This window comes from Rosa chinensis, chromosome 6, assembly GCF_002994745.2.
Source record: "Rosa chinensis cultivar Old Blush chromosome 6, RchiOBHm-V2, whole genome shotgun sequence".
In the NCBI taxonomy this organism is placed as follows: Eukaryota; Viridiplantae; Streptophyta; class Magnoliopsida; order Rosales; family Rosaceae; genus Rosa; species Rosa chinensis.
Window position 1 is genome coordinate 20,609,885 of NC_037093.1, and position 13,760 is coordinate 20,623,644.

The window sequence follows — 13,760 nt, forward strand, 5'->3', positions numbered from 1 at the left end:
CGAACCGTTTCACCTTGGTGTGTGTTCATTGCAATGTGTCTGAAATATAGATTTTTTTTTTTTTTTTGTGTTTATGGTTTGGTAATGGATTCTCTTGAAATATATCCGCGTCTGTTTTCTTGTTTTCATCCCACAATCTATGAAAAGTAGGACATTTGGAAACCAATAAGGGGTAGTTTTGTTCAAATTGTGAGATTAAATATGTTGTAGTTGGTTTTCTTTTTTGTTTTGGTTCTTTTACATGCTGTGGGGGTGAAAATTTCGAGAATAAGATTCGGGAAGGAGCAAGGACGAGTATCTCATCAAGAGAAGAAATATCTAGCTAAGGAAGAAATATCCCGACGAGAGAGATTTGGTTATGGTGAAAACCTCTCAAGGAGGAATTCGGTTAAGGCGGAATCCCTCAAGAAGGAATTAACTCGAGGAGGGATTTGGTTACGGCAAAATCCCTCAAGGAGGAATTAGCTCAAGGAGAGATTCGGCTAGGGCGGATTCCCTCAAGGAAAGATTAGCTCAAGGAGAGATTAGGTAGGGCGGATTCCCTCAAGGAAGAATTAGCTCAAGGAGAGATTAGGTTGCGGCAGATTCCCTCAAGGAAGGATTAGTTCAAGGAGAGATTCGGTTACGGTGGGATCTTTCAATGAGAAATGAGTTCAAGGAGGGATTCAATCAAGGATAAACTTGTTCAAGGCATGGTCACTGGCATGGTCAGTTACTTAGTTATTAACATGTGATTAACAGTGACTTGACTATTAACTTGTGACTTGGCTACTGACAGTTACTTGGTTAGTGACATGGTCAATGACATGATCAGTTATTTAGTTAGTGACATGTGATTAACAGCAACTTGGTTATTAACTTGTGACTTAGCTACTGACAGTTACTTGGTTAGTGACATGTAATGTGACATGGTCAGTTACTTAGTTAGTGACATGTGATTAACAGTGACTTGGCTACTGACAGTTAGTTGGTGGTGACATGGTCAGTTGCATAGTTAGTGACATGTGATTAACAGTGACTTGGCTATTAACTTGGGACTTGGCTACTGACAGTTACTTGGTTAGTGACATGTAATGTGACATGGTCAGTTACTTAGTTAGTGACATGTGATTAACAGTGACTTGGCTATTAACTTGTGACTTGGCTATTGACAGTTACTTGGTTAATGACATGGTCAGTTACTTAGTTAGTGACATGTGATTAACAGTGTCTTGACTATTAACTTGTGACTTGGCTACTGACAGTTACTTGGTTAGTGACATGGTCAGTTACTTAGTTAGTGACATGCGATTAACAGTGACTTGAGGTTAACAGTGACTTGGCCAGTGACCTCACTAACTAGGGATTTGGTCTGCACAATGATTTCACTGACCAGGGATTGACATTGACATATTCATGACTGTGATATGGCCAGTAACTTGGCCACTAACATAGCCAGTGACTTGATGGTTTGAGCATGCGAGACTGCACAACAAAGACAAGTTACAAAAAGCAATATGTCAAAAAATTAGTATCTCAAATACAATGGTCGATGACATTTGTACAATAGTGACATGGTCAGTGACATGCAATGTTACCTGGCCAGTGACATGCAATGTTACCTGGCCAGTGACATGAAATGTTATATAGGCACTGTACTATTTCTAGAAAGCTAATTTGCATATCTAGTAGCTCCGCCAATGACATCAACATGTTTTACTTGCTTCTCTTTTTATACCTCAAGTAATTGATCTCATAAACTAAAGGCATGGTGCAAAAAGTATAATTGAAGGCAGTAAAAACAAAGTTCACAAAACAATCGTCTAACAGTCGATTGCTACCCGTTTTTACAAGAAATGCTCCTGCACATGAGGACTCATAATTATTCTATGCTAAACAAAACAAAACCAAAAACCCAAAACAAAAAAACAAAAAATGAACAAAAAGAAAGAACCAAATATGTTCCTTAAACAAGGACCAAGATGGAAGCTAAATATACCAGCCTTTACGTGCTGTAAACATTTAGTATTGAGAATCTTAATTGTTTCATTTAGCAAAGCACAATGAAGCGAAATGAGGTCACTTGCAGCAAGCTCAAATTTCTCTTGGGCACTCTATCAAACACCTTGTGTGCATCTCTCATACTCCCACACCTCCCATACATTTGGATCAATTTAACATTTAACTGGATATATCCCCTAAAAGGCGCCAGCTTCATGCCAAGAGGATAGGCATCCTCATGAGAAAAGACTCATATAGGTTGACAGTATGAGGTACAAAAAAATGAGTGGAAGAATAAAGATTTGATAGCTGCTAGGCAAGTATTGACATTCTATGAGAGGTCAACATTACTGAACACTATTCATTATTACATATTGAAAAAGAATGGGTGGAATAGGAAGCTCCTGATAACCACACAAATTAAAGTTACTCAAGTAACTCCATGGTGAAGGATGATGCAAATATTGGTGTACTGGGATCCAAAGCTGGGATCACCTGTTTAGAGCAAAAAAATATATCAACTACAAAGATGAAACCTAGGACAATAATATTCAAAACAAGTTTTAGTTCTATTAACTATAAATAGGACATAATTTACGCATCAAAGATCTTTTATTTAGCTTTTTCTAGACTACCAGGTTTTACTGAGCTAAATGGAATTTCAAAGAATCAGAATGAAACTTTACCAAAGGCAAAATGGAATTTCAAAGAATCAGAAGGAAACTTTACTAAGGGCAACGCACCAATGTGATCTTCATGGTCATGTGCAATGACAATTGCTTCAATTTTGTGTTTCCATTTTCTGATAAATGTTGTATCAGTATTATCTTTTGGACTCCGAGTTCATCGAAGCTGAAATCACATATCACATATGATCTAGGGTCAGGGGATAAACAGAAGAAAAGAGAAACAAGATAAGGATCACTTTCAGCAAACTTGAACCAAATACAACTAGAAATCTACTCTCATTTCAGCTACTCTCATTTCAGAAGTTCCTTTTTAGCAGTATTTGAATGTATGGTGCGGTTTTAATCCGCCCTTACAGAATACGATTTCAAAATATGACAATTCTTCTAAAATAAACTAAATCCATGGTGGCGATACTGCAGAAGAAGATATCGGCTTTACCGTCGGTGATGAAAACGAAGAGATCGGAGTAATCTCCGAGGCGGGTGAGGTCCTCCAATAGGGAAGCGCTTCTGGAGGTCGAAGAGGAAGATCAGAGCTTAAGTTCGGGTTTTCGGATCCTCGAGACGCTCCAACACTGATCTCAGAGTAGAGTAGGCGGCATCGCCGAACTGTTGGCACCGCTTCAAGAACTCATCCACCTATCCCAATGAGTCAATGACGCATTGTTCTTCGCCATTCACACTCTCGAGGAGGTCTGTGTCTGTGTGGTGGAGGAGGAGAAGCTAGAGAAAGAATTGGCTTTAAAGGCGTAATTGGAATCAACGAAATTGAAAACTGACCTTTTTTAACATTACCTTATTATTCATAAAGATTAAATTAATATTATTAACACTTCATAATGGACTTTTTTATCCAGTGAAAAACTACGTGATATTTTTATCATTTCAAACTCTAATGTGACCTATTCCATAATTTCCCTTAATTTTTAATTGAACTTCTATTTTATTAACATATTAATTAATCAAAAATCTAGTAAACAAGATTATTTAAGGGTCATTCACCCCATTTCTAGAGATTCTTTTCCCACTTACCCTATTAAGTTTTTTAATTCCCTCTAACCCGAAACACTCTAAGGAGGTCTTCCCTAATACTCCATTAAGATTTTTTTATTTTTTATTTTTTTAATACTATTTTACCCTCACCCTTTGTTACTTAGAGAGAGAGAGAGAGAGGAAATGGAAGAGAGAGAAACCATAGGAGACTTCGCTGGAGCCCCGTCACCGGCCACGTGAATCCAGTCATCTGCCATCGGATTTCAGCCAACTTTCGCCGGAATCCTGTCACCGGTCGTCGGATTCCGGTCACTAGCTGCCGCCCACCGGACTTTTCAGAAAACCTCACCGGAAATGTTTACTACCCCAATAGACATCTATTGCCTCTCAATAGACGTTATTGCCCCCTAATAGAAGTCTATTGCCCCCCAAATAGACTTCCATCAGCCATGTATTGCCCTCCAATAGACGTCTATTACCCCCAAATAGACGTATATTATCCTCCAATTGAATTTTCGGTTGCCAGAATATGAACTAATCTCCCAAAATTTAGACAATAAAACTTTGTTTAAAGAAAAAAAAATGAAGAGATTATATCAATTTTAAAACGTCTACTGGCCCCCAATAGACATTCAAAACTGTTTTTTTTTTCTTTTCCTTCTGTCCCATTACTTTAAAAAAAATGATTTGGACACCCAGAAAATACTTTGGGCACCCACGTCAATAGCTGGACGCCATTCTCGCCAGTGCTTCGGAGCTCCGACTCCAAGATATCCTACCAGGTGTTGGACTCCGGCGAGGTAGCTTCGACCGAAGTTGCTTTGTCATCTTCAGGAGTGCATGATGCTTCTCCGATCAGCGCCGCAGATGAAAAAAAAAGAGGCCAGATCGCCGAAATCGACCAGAAGCTCGGGGTTCTAAACAGAGGCATTTGCGGCACGCGCTAAGGCTTAAGGACGTCAGTGGCGGTCGCTCCCTACTCGAGTCTACTCAACGCTCCCTACTCGAGTTGACTCAGCGTTGACTCAGCACTCCCTACTTGAGTTGACTCAGCGCTCCCTACTCGTCGCCGTCTGATATCAACAGAGTCCTCGAACTGCGGCGTCGTCTCCGGCCTCTGCAGTACTCTCGACCTCCAAGGCACTATCGTCTCATGATTTTGACAGCGGTGGCGCGCGGCAAAGGCACGTTGCGGGGTGGAAGAGAGAGAGAGAGTTGCAAATCAGAATGGAATGAGAGAGAGTAGAAAGAAGATGGCATGAGGTAGTTTATTAATTAGCCTTAGGGAAAAATTGTCATTTAGCTGTTAAATGGGTTAATGGGAATAAAAAACTGTTGCTGGGGTAAGTGGACTAATTTTTGGTGCTTTGGGTCAAAGACCCTAAATAAATGGGTATTTTCGTCAAACTATTCTTGAATATAGGTCATGTGTTCTACACATGTCAGTTTTTTTTTTTTTTTTTTTTTTTTTTTTTTTTTAAGAATAGTTAATTTACAGAAGGCACATACATCAAATATTGTCTTATACCTGCACATGTCAGTTTTTAACTGACAGGACCCGCCCCGGATTTCACCCTGAAATCCGAAGTGGCCCTGCGGGGCCCACTTTAGAAGAAATTCTACCAAAAATTTGGCGGAACTTCCCCTAAAATGGGCTACCCAAAACCTGTAGAAAGCATTTACACTTCTAAATCAAATCATCCTTGTACTTCTGGAGCCACCCTGCTCCCCAACTCAACATCAATCTCCAATTCACAAAACACAAACCTCAACTTGAAAAAAAAACATAAATTCCATAGGTAATCAGAGCAATTCTAATAGAAAGGTAAATAAGGACAACCTAACTCAAAGGCAAACGCGGAAGCCATGCTGTTGACTATGCCTCAACTCCGTGTACGTCCGACCTCACTAATTCGCCTGCAAACTGGGCATTTGAAACAGAAGGGCCCAGGGGAAAGTAATTGAAAAACACGTTAGTTTGAGTGGACAAAAATAAGCAATTTTAAACAAAAGAGATTTTATACTTTCCCACATTTAATTTATTAAAAAATCTCCCGATGCATGCACAAATTTAGGAAAACGAAACAAAAGGAGTTCCGCTCAAGAAAACCGACTAGCCCCGCTAGTCCCAAACAACTGAAAGGAAGGATGGAAACTCCGATACTCAACAGAATAAGACCAGCCCCGCTGGTTAAACGGAAATCAGACTAGGCCCCGCTAGTCAAGTAATGATAGGATATGGGGAAGAAATATCACCATACGGGTAATGGAGCCTCCCAGGCTCTACCTACCCTCGACTGCCACTCACACATAGATTGTGCGAGGAGGAGAACTAATAACCTCAACTTCCACTCACACATAGATTGTGTGAGGAGGAGAATATGACCTCGACTGCCACCCACGTGAGGAGGAGAATAAATCACCTCGACTGCCACTCACATACACAAAGTAAGTGAGGAGGAGAATAAACTACCTCAACTGCCACTCACAAACACAAAGTCTGTGAGGAGGAGACCAAATCACATGACCCGCGTATGGTGAGGAAAAATCATCGAAAACCAGTAAATCCATGTAGCTTCCCCACATTTCTCACGAGATAGAAACCATGTATTCAACGACGTGACCCCGCACGCCAAGATTACTCTCAATCTCAAAATAAATAAGTGAGAAATAGAAATAAATCGACGGCGTGTCCCACACGCCCAAAATATTCTCAAATCCGTAAAGGAAACCGGAAATTAGTATAAGCAAATCCCATTTCCAAAAAATCTCTCAAAATCTCCAAGAAACCAACCAAATCCAAAATCCTTAATTAGGCATTCCCGATGCCAAAACCGAAAGTCAATAAATAAATGAGAAAATCCAACTCCATCGAAACTCATCTCGAGAATCTTCCAGGAACTTAAATCGGCAATTAGAAATATACTTAATTCCGGAAAATTACCTCGGAAATAAGCAATTTGTCAAATAATATTATAAATCGTAATCAACCTTTGAAACTCATTATCGAGAGCCAATCCACGAGATAAACCGAGATCGAATTTCCGAAAAACAAATCATTTGCTCAATAAGTAATATGATTAAAACTAGAGCATTATTTAAGAAAATAAATGCATGCATCAATATTTAAAAATAAAAGTCCACTCACAGTACTATTCCGACGATCACGCATTTGTGTTCCGTCATCGAGCAATAGCTCGGTACGTCGTCCTATACACAATTATATTCTGTGAATAATTCTTCAATAATTTAATACGATTCCTAAAATCAATTCCTCATAATTACATCTCCCACTCTCCTCGGATTTAGCCCAAATTATATCACTAATACCAATTCGTTAATTTAAAGGTTTCAAGGCAGAACCGAGAGATATCCGACGGTCGGATTCTTGTAATTCGATAATCGAAACCCTAAACTTCAAAATTCATACTTAATTCCAAGTTTCTCCAAAAATTACCAAACTTCACAAACACTACCCACTCGTCGATTTCAGACTATATAACAATTATGGAGGAAATCCGACAATCGGATTCACGATTAACATTAACCGAAATCCAAATCTTTAGAAATTTATAATCGATTAAAAACTTCTCCAATTCCAACCAAATTCACATAATCAACCTCTACAAAAATTATAGGATTTAACTAGCTAAAAAAATAGAATTTAAATTCTGTTTAAACCTCACCACTGTTCACGCACCGCACTGTTCGCGCAGTACTGTTCACTCGGCGGTCAACTTCTCCGATGGTCACCAAATTTTGGCAGCAGCTTCATCTCAATCCCCCTAGCATTTTTCTCAACTACACCAAGTTCAGAAAACAACTAGAACTACCTCAACAATTAAGAAAACAGTAAACCACCAATTTGTGAATAGTGCCGGATTTTCAATCTCTAAAATCCTCCAATATATATGCAAAATTATACTCAAAAGAAAGATCATGAGGTAAAGAACAACTTTATACCTTGAGGTTTCTCCAAAATGTCGACGGTTTGAACGGATCTCCCTTTCTTTCTCTTTCTCTCTCTCTTCCTCTCTTTTTCTTTCTGGTTTTTGTCGTAAAAGATGGGGGAGAATGGCTGGAAATGGGGCTGATCAGCCCCTTATAATTAAGGTGTGCTGAAATGACCAAAATACCCCTCACACGAAAATACTCATAACTTTGACATACGAACTCCGATTTTTACGTACCACATATGCACGCGCTCGGTTTAACGTCTCCTACAACTTTCATGAAGAAAATTTTCTCAAATTTTGATCCGAACAAAAAGTCATCTTTTAGGGCCCCCTAAAAGTACCGAAACGACAATAAAAGTGAAGGTAAAGGTCGTTTACCGTCCAAATGACTAGTAAACTGGTAAATTGAGGTACGGGACGTTACATTAACAGAACATTAATGGAAGTTAGTGATAGGTACCATTTGAAATGAAATCGAAAAGTTCAGGTACTAGTTGTGATCAAAATTGAAGTTCAGGTATCATCGATAAGATAGAGGATAAGTTCAGGTACCATTTGTGATAATCATAATTGATGTTGAGTCTGCGACCTGTTTGTTTGGTTAGAAGAGATGTCGCAAACTAGCCCGCATTTCCTTTGCCTCCATTGATTTCTCATGGGCTTTGTAAGTGCTTTTCTGTTTGGGCTTAATAGCTTGAAAAGATGGGTTTACTTAGATAATGACTCTTTTGCCAGGCCCAGGAGAGTGGGTCGTTATGTGTAATCTTGTCAAATTATAAAACAGTTGACAATTTCTTCTTCTTCTTCATAAAAAAAAAAAAGAAAAAGAAGAAAGAGTTTAATTGGTACTACCGTACTAGGGAAGAAAATCAATTATTTTATGAGTAATGGGAAAATGTATAAATTTGGTGAGGAAATGAGACTAATTTCCCTAAAATTAAGGTATTCAAGCATTTCCCAAAAAAAAAAAAAAAAAGATATTGGTTACAGACTTATCAGTAGTGAAAACCTACATGAGTCTAGGAGACCATTCTTCTGACCCTGAGGAATGCCCTTACGGGCTACAGACGTGCAGTCTTGTTCCCAACTTTCCATCACGGAAAATGGAAGCAAGAGAAGAAACCTGCAACAGCTCCATCAACATCTTTATTTCTTCTAGTATTATACCCTCCACAGGGTAAACCACCAAAATATATTTCATATTACTACCTGGTTCATTTGAAAGTTCTAATATTTACAAAATGTCTTATAATAAAATTGGAAAAAAGTCATATATAATTTCCTAATTTTAGGCTATTTGACATTTTCGTACCTTAAGTTTAAAAACTATCAAATTGGTATCTTAATTGAATGGGGGCGGATCCATGGCATCACAAATTATAGTTAAAATTATACTTCAATTACCAATCATTAGATTAAAAGATTATCAATGGATGAGATTAGTCATAAAGAATATATCATTACCTATTATTTTTGTTTTGTTTTCTTTTCTTTTTAATTAATTAATCAAATCTATTTATTATGACTTAATCAAAATCAATAATTGCTATTCTGATTTGGAATACAATTAAGGAATCAAATCTTTCAATTGTTTTCCTATTGAAACTCATCTACTGCTCAAAAAGAACTGATGAGGCGTTTGACGAAGCATGATGAAAACTGATTGAATTCTCTAGCTCTTTCTCACCTTTTCTTCATCAAGATGACACAGCAAAATCAAGAGTCATCATATTTTCATTGCATATTTCCAATAGGTTACCCTTAATTTTTTTTTTTCTTCTGTTTGCTCTAAATATTGTACAGTTCATGCCATTTGTTGATGATAAACATCAGGTCTCATGATATCTAGTTGACGTTGTGTAAAATTCTTTCATGTTCATTTAGTTCATCAAAGGCCTCATCTGATCGATTTCTTTTTCTTTTTTGATGAGTTTCAATAGGAAAACAATTGAAAGATTTGATTCCTTAATTGTATTCCAAATAAGAATAGAAATTATTGATTTTTATTAAATCATAATAAATAGATTTGATTAATTAATTAAAAAGAAATTAAAATAATAGGTAATGATATATTATTCTGTATGACTAATCTCATCCATTGATAGTCTTTTAATCTAATGGTTGGTAATTGAAGTATAATTTTAACTATAATTTATGATGCCACGGATCCGCCCCCTAATTGAATATTCATCTTTCACATTGACCAAGGTATCAATAACAAAATCATGGATTGTCATGTGCCTTTTTTTCAAGGATACTTTTGTAAAATGTCAGCTGCAAATTGCAATTTAATATTTGGACAAGTATTAGTTTTTTTTTCTTTTTAATATTAGTTTGTTTCTCGCAAATCTCTGTAATTAATTTTTAGATACCAAACTTAGCAAGCAATCCCCAATATCAAACCCTAATTTTAAAAAATCAAACAAATGAAATCAAACCCTAAGCTGCAAGAAAAGTCAGTTGCTTGCGAACGGCGTCACCAACTCCAAATGTTAAATAAAATCAACATCAAAAATGTTGATCAGCATTATTTCAGTATTTCAGGGTCAATGGGTCAACAGCCCACTTAATTAAAAGGGCATTTTGGTAACTCCGCAGCTGGAGCTACCAGTACTGCTCCTCCCGCGCGTTGCGCAGCAAGGTCGACTCTGGACTATTATGTCCGAGCACTCAAAACGACTCCGCCTTTCGTCTAGTCCGACTGAGGTTGGATCCTTCAACTGCAAAATGTCATCTGACTCGTCACCACCGTTAACTCACTCCATTACTCTGTCCTGTCAACCCGCCCAACCCGTCCAGATAGTCGCTGCCCCCCATATCTCCGATCCCGATTTCAGGCGAGTCATAGTCGCACTTTGTTTTTAGAATGTTCTGGTTTTTGGTATTGTTAAGACCCAGTTATAAATAGAGATGTTGAAGTAGTTTACAGTCTATGGCACCTTGCAGGAGTGCTATCGATTCTTCCTTGTTTCAGCAGTGGCTGAAGAACACCCAGAGTGAAAATGGGTTTTTACACGGCGGTTCCATGTCTCTTACACGAGTTTTAATTCAGGTAGTTCATTCCATTCAAGTGGGTTAATTGATTATTATGATTTCCTCATCAGTTGACAAAGTTGTCCTGTTGTAGAATCTGAAATATGGTTTTAGTAACAGGGGGCTTATATATCATATCACTTTAGTCGTTTCTAAATCTTTGATTGATATTTTGGATAAGGGAGTGGATATGTTCGGGAAGCACATCGGTTTTCTGAAATTTCAAGCAGATGTATTCGATAAACAAACAGGGATAAAGGTAAATCCATCAATGTCAATCAGCTGCGTGGCTTGTCTTGAAATTCTACTTTGCTTCATCTATTATTTTTGATTTTTTTTTTTCCTTCTCCCGTATGAACTTAAACATACTTAGGTTCCAGGTATTGTGTTTGCACGAGGACCAGCTGCAGCTGTGCTTATCCTTTTGGAGTCAGAGGACAAGACGTATGCTGTTCTTACTGAGCAGGTAGATCTGTGTTTTGGTTTTTACAACAAGCTTTACAATGCGGTACTTATCTGATGATCTCAATCATCCGTAATATATGGCAGAAATGATTACATTTTACTTCCATCTATTCAAACTCTGTTAAAATTCGTGCATGTCAAAGGCTAGAATCCCTGTGGGAAGGTTTATATTGGAGTTGCCCGCTGGAATGTTGGATGTTGACAACGGTGATTTTCTTGGAGCTGCAATCCGTGAGGTCTCTCTCTCTCTACTTTCTCAATTGTAATATGATGTACACATATTTCTATGTTTACAAGCTATGATTCCAGTTTTTGGTTTTGAGCAGATAATTGTTCCATTATATAGTGGTTGATTATAGTTCAGTGTTGAGGTATATCTTTCCTCTAAATTGTCACTGTACTTTCTATACATGTATATACGCTGTGGCAAATGGACAGTTTCCACTATGTTTATTTGTGGCTGAGTTATGTCTCAACTTCTGTGTCACTCGACTATAGTGTAAACTGACAAATTGCAAGTTTCACAAATTTACACAAAGTTAATGCATGATTAGTAACGTAACACTTCGACAGGTTGAGGAGGAGACTGGTATACACCTAAAACAAGATCACATGGTGAACCTCACATCCTTCCTCGACCAATCCACTGGGTGCAGAATATTTCCTTCGCCAGTAAGCTGCTCTATTTATTTTCTGGAATGTCATTTGAAACTCAAATGTACGAGACCTCTTTTTTGTTCCCCTTGTCTGTTGGTCACTCTTTCTCGTTTTTTTCGTGGTTAGGGAGGCTGTGATGAAGAAATTGGCCTCTTTTTATACAGAGGGAAGGTGGGTAAAGAGATTATTGAGCAGCTGCAAGGTAAAGAAACAGGTCTTCGTGAACATGGAGAGCTGATTAAGGTTCATGTGGTTCCTTATGAAAGGCTCTGGTGCATGACAGCTGATGCAAAGGTTTTGGCAGCCATTGCCCTCTATGAAATGTCCAAGAGAGAAGGGATCTTGCCTCCACTGGAAACCTAGATGCTGATTATTGTAGTCACCACTCCCTATCTGTTGTTGGCTGGTTCTTAATGTTCACCAACTATAGACCCAGATGGATGATCCTGAGTTGATTTTAGTCTGCTGTGTAAAATTTATTTTACTTCTATCACCTTAGTTAAATATCAGCCAAACTTAACAGAATATTTCTACTCTGCTGGCCGCTGTTTGTTCTTTTACCAATTTCTCCTCTTCTTTCAATCTTCGTTTCCACTAATTTGCGGGATACCTATCATTTCCCCAATCAGACGCCAACTGTGTGTTCCAACCTTTGATTCAATTGGGTCTGATTTCGTCTTTAATTCCTTCTTTTCTCTAAGAGCATCTCCATTATGTATGGCCAATCTGAATTTGAAGAACGATAATATTGTTACTTCTAATGTCTTAGCTCGTTAATTCCTTCTTTTCTCTAAGAGCATCTCCATTATGTATGGCCAATCTGAATTTGAAGAACGATAATTTTGTTACTTCTAATGTCTTAGCTCATTAATTCTTTCTTTTCTCTAAGAGCATCTCCATTATGTATGGCCAATCTGAATTTGAAGAACGATAATATTGTTACTTCTAATGTCTTAGCTCTAGTAGATATGCCAAATCAAATATATATATATATATATATATTTTGGGAATACGGGCAAAGGTACCCGCTAGGTTGGAGCTATATTACTCCCGCCTAGATTATTATTATTTATAGAGAGAGTACAACAAGGGGGACATAGAATCTAAATCTCGTGAAACATTACAACTATCTTCTATTAGCACATCCTGAATAATATCAGGAATTTCATTCTCCCAAAACACATTCAACAAGGATGACCTAGCAAGGTGTGCAGGTTTATTTGCAACCCCCTTTGCTTCGCTAAAGATATGCCTGAGAAGAATAAAATGAAAAGCCTGACACATCATTTTTCTCATCAGTCAGGGCATTCAAAGCTATGACACAGTCGCTCTCAACTTCAATTGCAGTCCAACCTTGATCAATGGCAATAAGCAGACTGGCACGTATAGCCTCCACTTCCATATGCAACGCAGAAAGAGCATAAGGCACATGTCGAGCAAAAGCAGCCACACAAACACCAGTTTCATCCCTAACTACCACACCAATACGACCCTTACCAGAATCGGCCAAATACGCCCCATCTATATTGAGCTTGAGTCTTCCACTAGGTGGGCAAAACCATTTAGTCTTGGGTCTGTTAACCTTGTGAACTAACTTGGGATGAACCTTCTGATAATCTTCTAGAAGCTGGAGAGCCCAGGTGGACATATGGAAAAGGTTGCAGTCATCTTCTATCCAAACCAAATTATTTCGTTCACACCAAATGGCCAAAAGCAACATAATGAAGATCACCAGATGCTGCATTGGAAGAGAATCCATTGCAAGAAACTGTTGAGAATATTATGTAATTAGTTGAGAATATTATGTAATTAAGAATAGATTTCTTGTATCTTTAGGAAATCATGTACAGGAGGATTATGGCTTTATCTGTATCCCTAGATTATAGGAATTCCTTGTTGATCAAGGTTGGATATCTGTATATATTGGTGATTATCAATAGAAGGAAAACTAATTCAGTCACAATCATAATTCTTTTATGGTATCAGA

At 37.9% G+C, this 13,760-nt stretch overlaps 2 protein-coding genes and 1 long non-coding RNA gene across 5 annotated transcripts; 1 reads left to right on the plus strand and 2 right to left on the minus strand.

The window, feature by feature from the left end:
* Positions 1-1,964: 1,964 nt before the first annotated feature.
* Positions 1,965-7,725, minus strand: LOC121049797. 3 transcript variants are annotated; one of them, XR_005801351.1, is made up of 5 exons: positions 7,626-7,725; positions 7,349-7,463; positions 5,503-5,586; positions 2,724-2,832; positions 1,965-2,475 (listed from the first exon to the last, which is right to left on the minus strand). It is a non-coding gene; the product is annotated as an uncharacterized LOC121049797 (long non-coding RNA). The 3 variants fall into 3 exon arrangements; XR_005801350.1 differs by lacking the exon at positions 7,626-7,725 and having other exon boundaries at positions 7,349-7,611; XR_005801349.1 differs by lacking the exons at positions 5,503-5,586; positions 7,349-7,463; positions 7,626-7,725 and adding an exon at positions 3,109-5,315.
* A 2,527-nt stretch (positions 7,726-10,252) lies between these two features.
* Positions 10,253-12,309, plus strand: LOC112173207 (nudix hydrolase 14, chloroplastic). The gene is made up of 7 exons (XM_024310792.2): positions 10,253-10,455; positions 10,565-10,670; positions 10,833-10,910; positions 11,025-11,117; positions 11,260-11,352; positions 11,690-11,788; positions 11,900-12,309. Exons 1-7 carry the CDS (start codon positions 10,277-10,279, stop codon positions 12,134-12,136), a joined length of 885 nt encoding a protein of 294 aa, XP_024166560.1. The 5' UTR covers positions 10,253-10,276; the 3' UTR covers positions 12,137-12,309.
* A 704-nt stretch (positions 12,310-13,013) lies between these two features.
* On the minus strand, positions 13,014-13,532 carry LOC112171021. The gene has a single exon (XM_024308265.1). The coding sequence runs from the start codon at positions 13,530-13,532 to the stop codon at positions 13,014-13,016; it is 519 nt and encodes a 172-aa protein (XP_024164033.1).
* Between the last annotated feature and the right edge of the window lie 228 nt (positions 13,533-13,760).

Excerpts from the sequence above, each read along its gene's own strand:
- LOC112173207 (XM_024310792.2), top strand. The coding sequence starts at position 10,277 with ATGTCCGAGCACTCAAAACGACTCCGCCTTTCGTCTAGTCCGACTGAG. Across the intron at positions 10,456-10,564 it reads ATCTCCGATCCCGATTTCAG|GAGTGCTATCGATTCTTCCT; the intron begins GCGAGTCATAGT and ends GGCACCTTGCAG. Across the intron at positions 10,671-10,832 it reads TTACACGAGTTTTAATTCAG|GGAGTGGATATGTTCGGGAA; the intron begins GTAGTTCATTCC and ends ATTTTGGATAAG.
- LOC112171021 (XM_024308265.1), bottom strand. The coding sequence starts at position 13,532 with ATGGATTCTCTTCCAATGCAGCATCTGGTGATCTTCATTATGTTGCTT.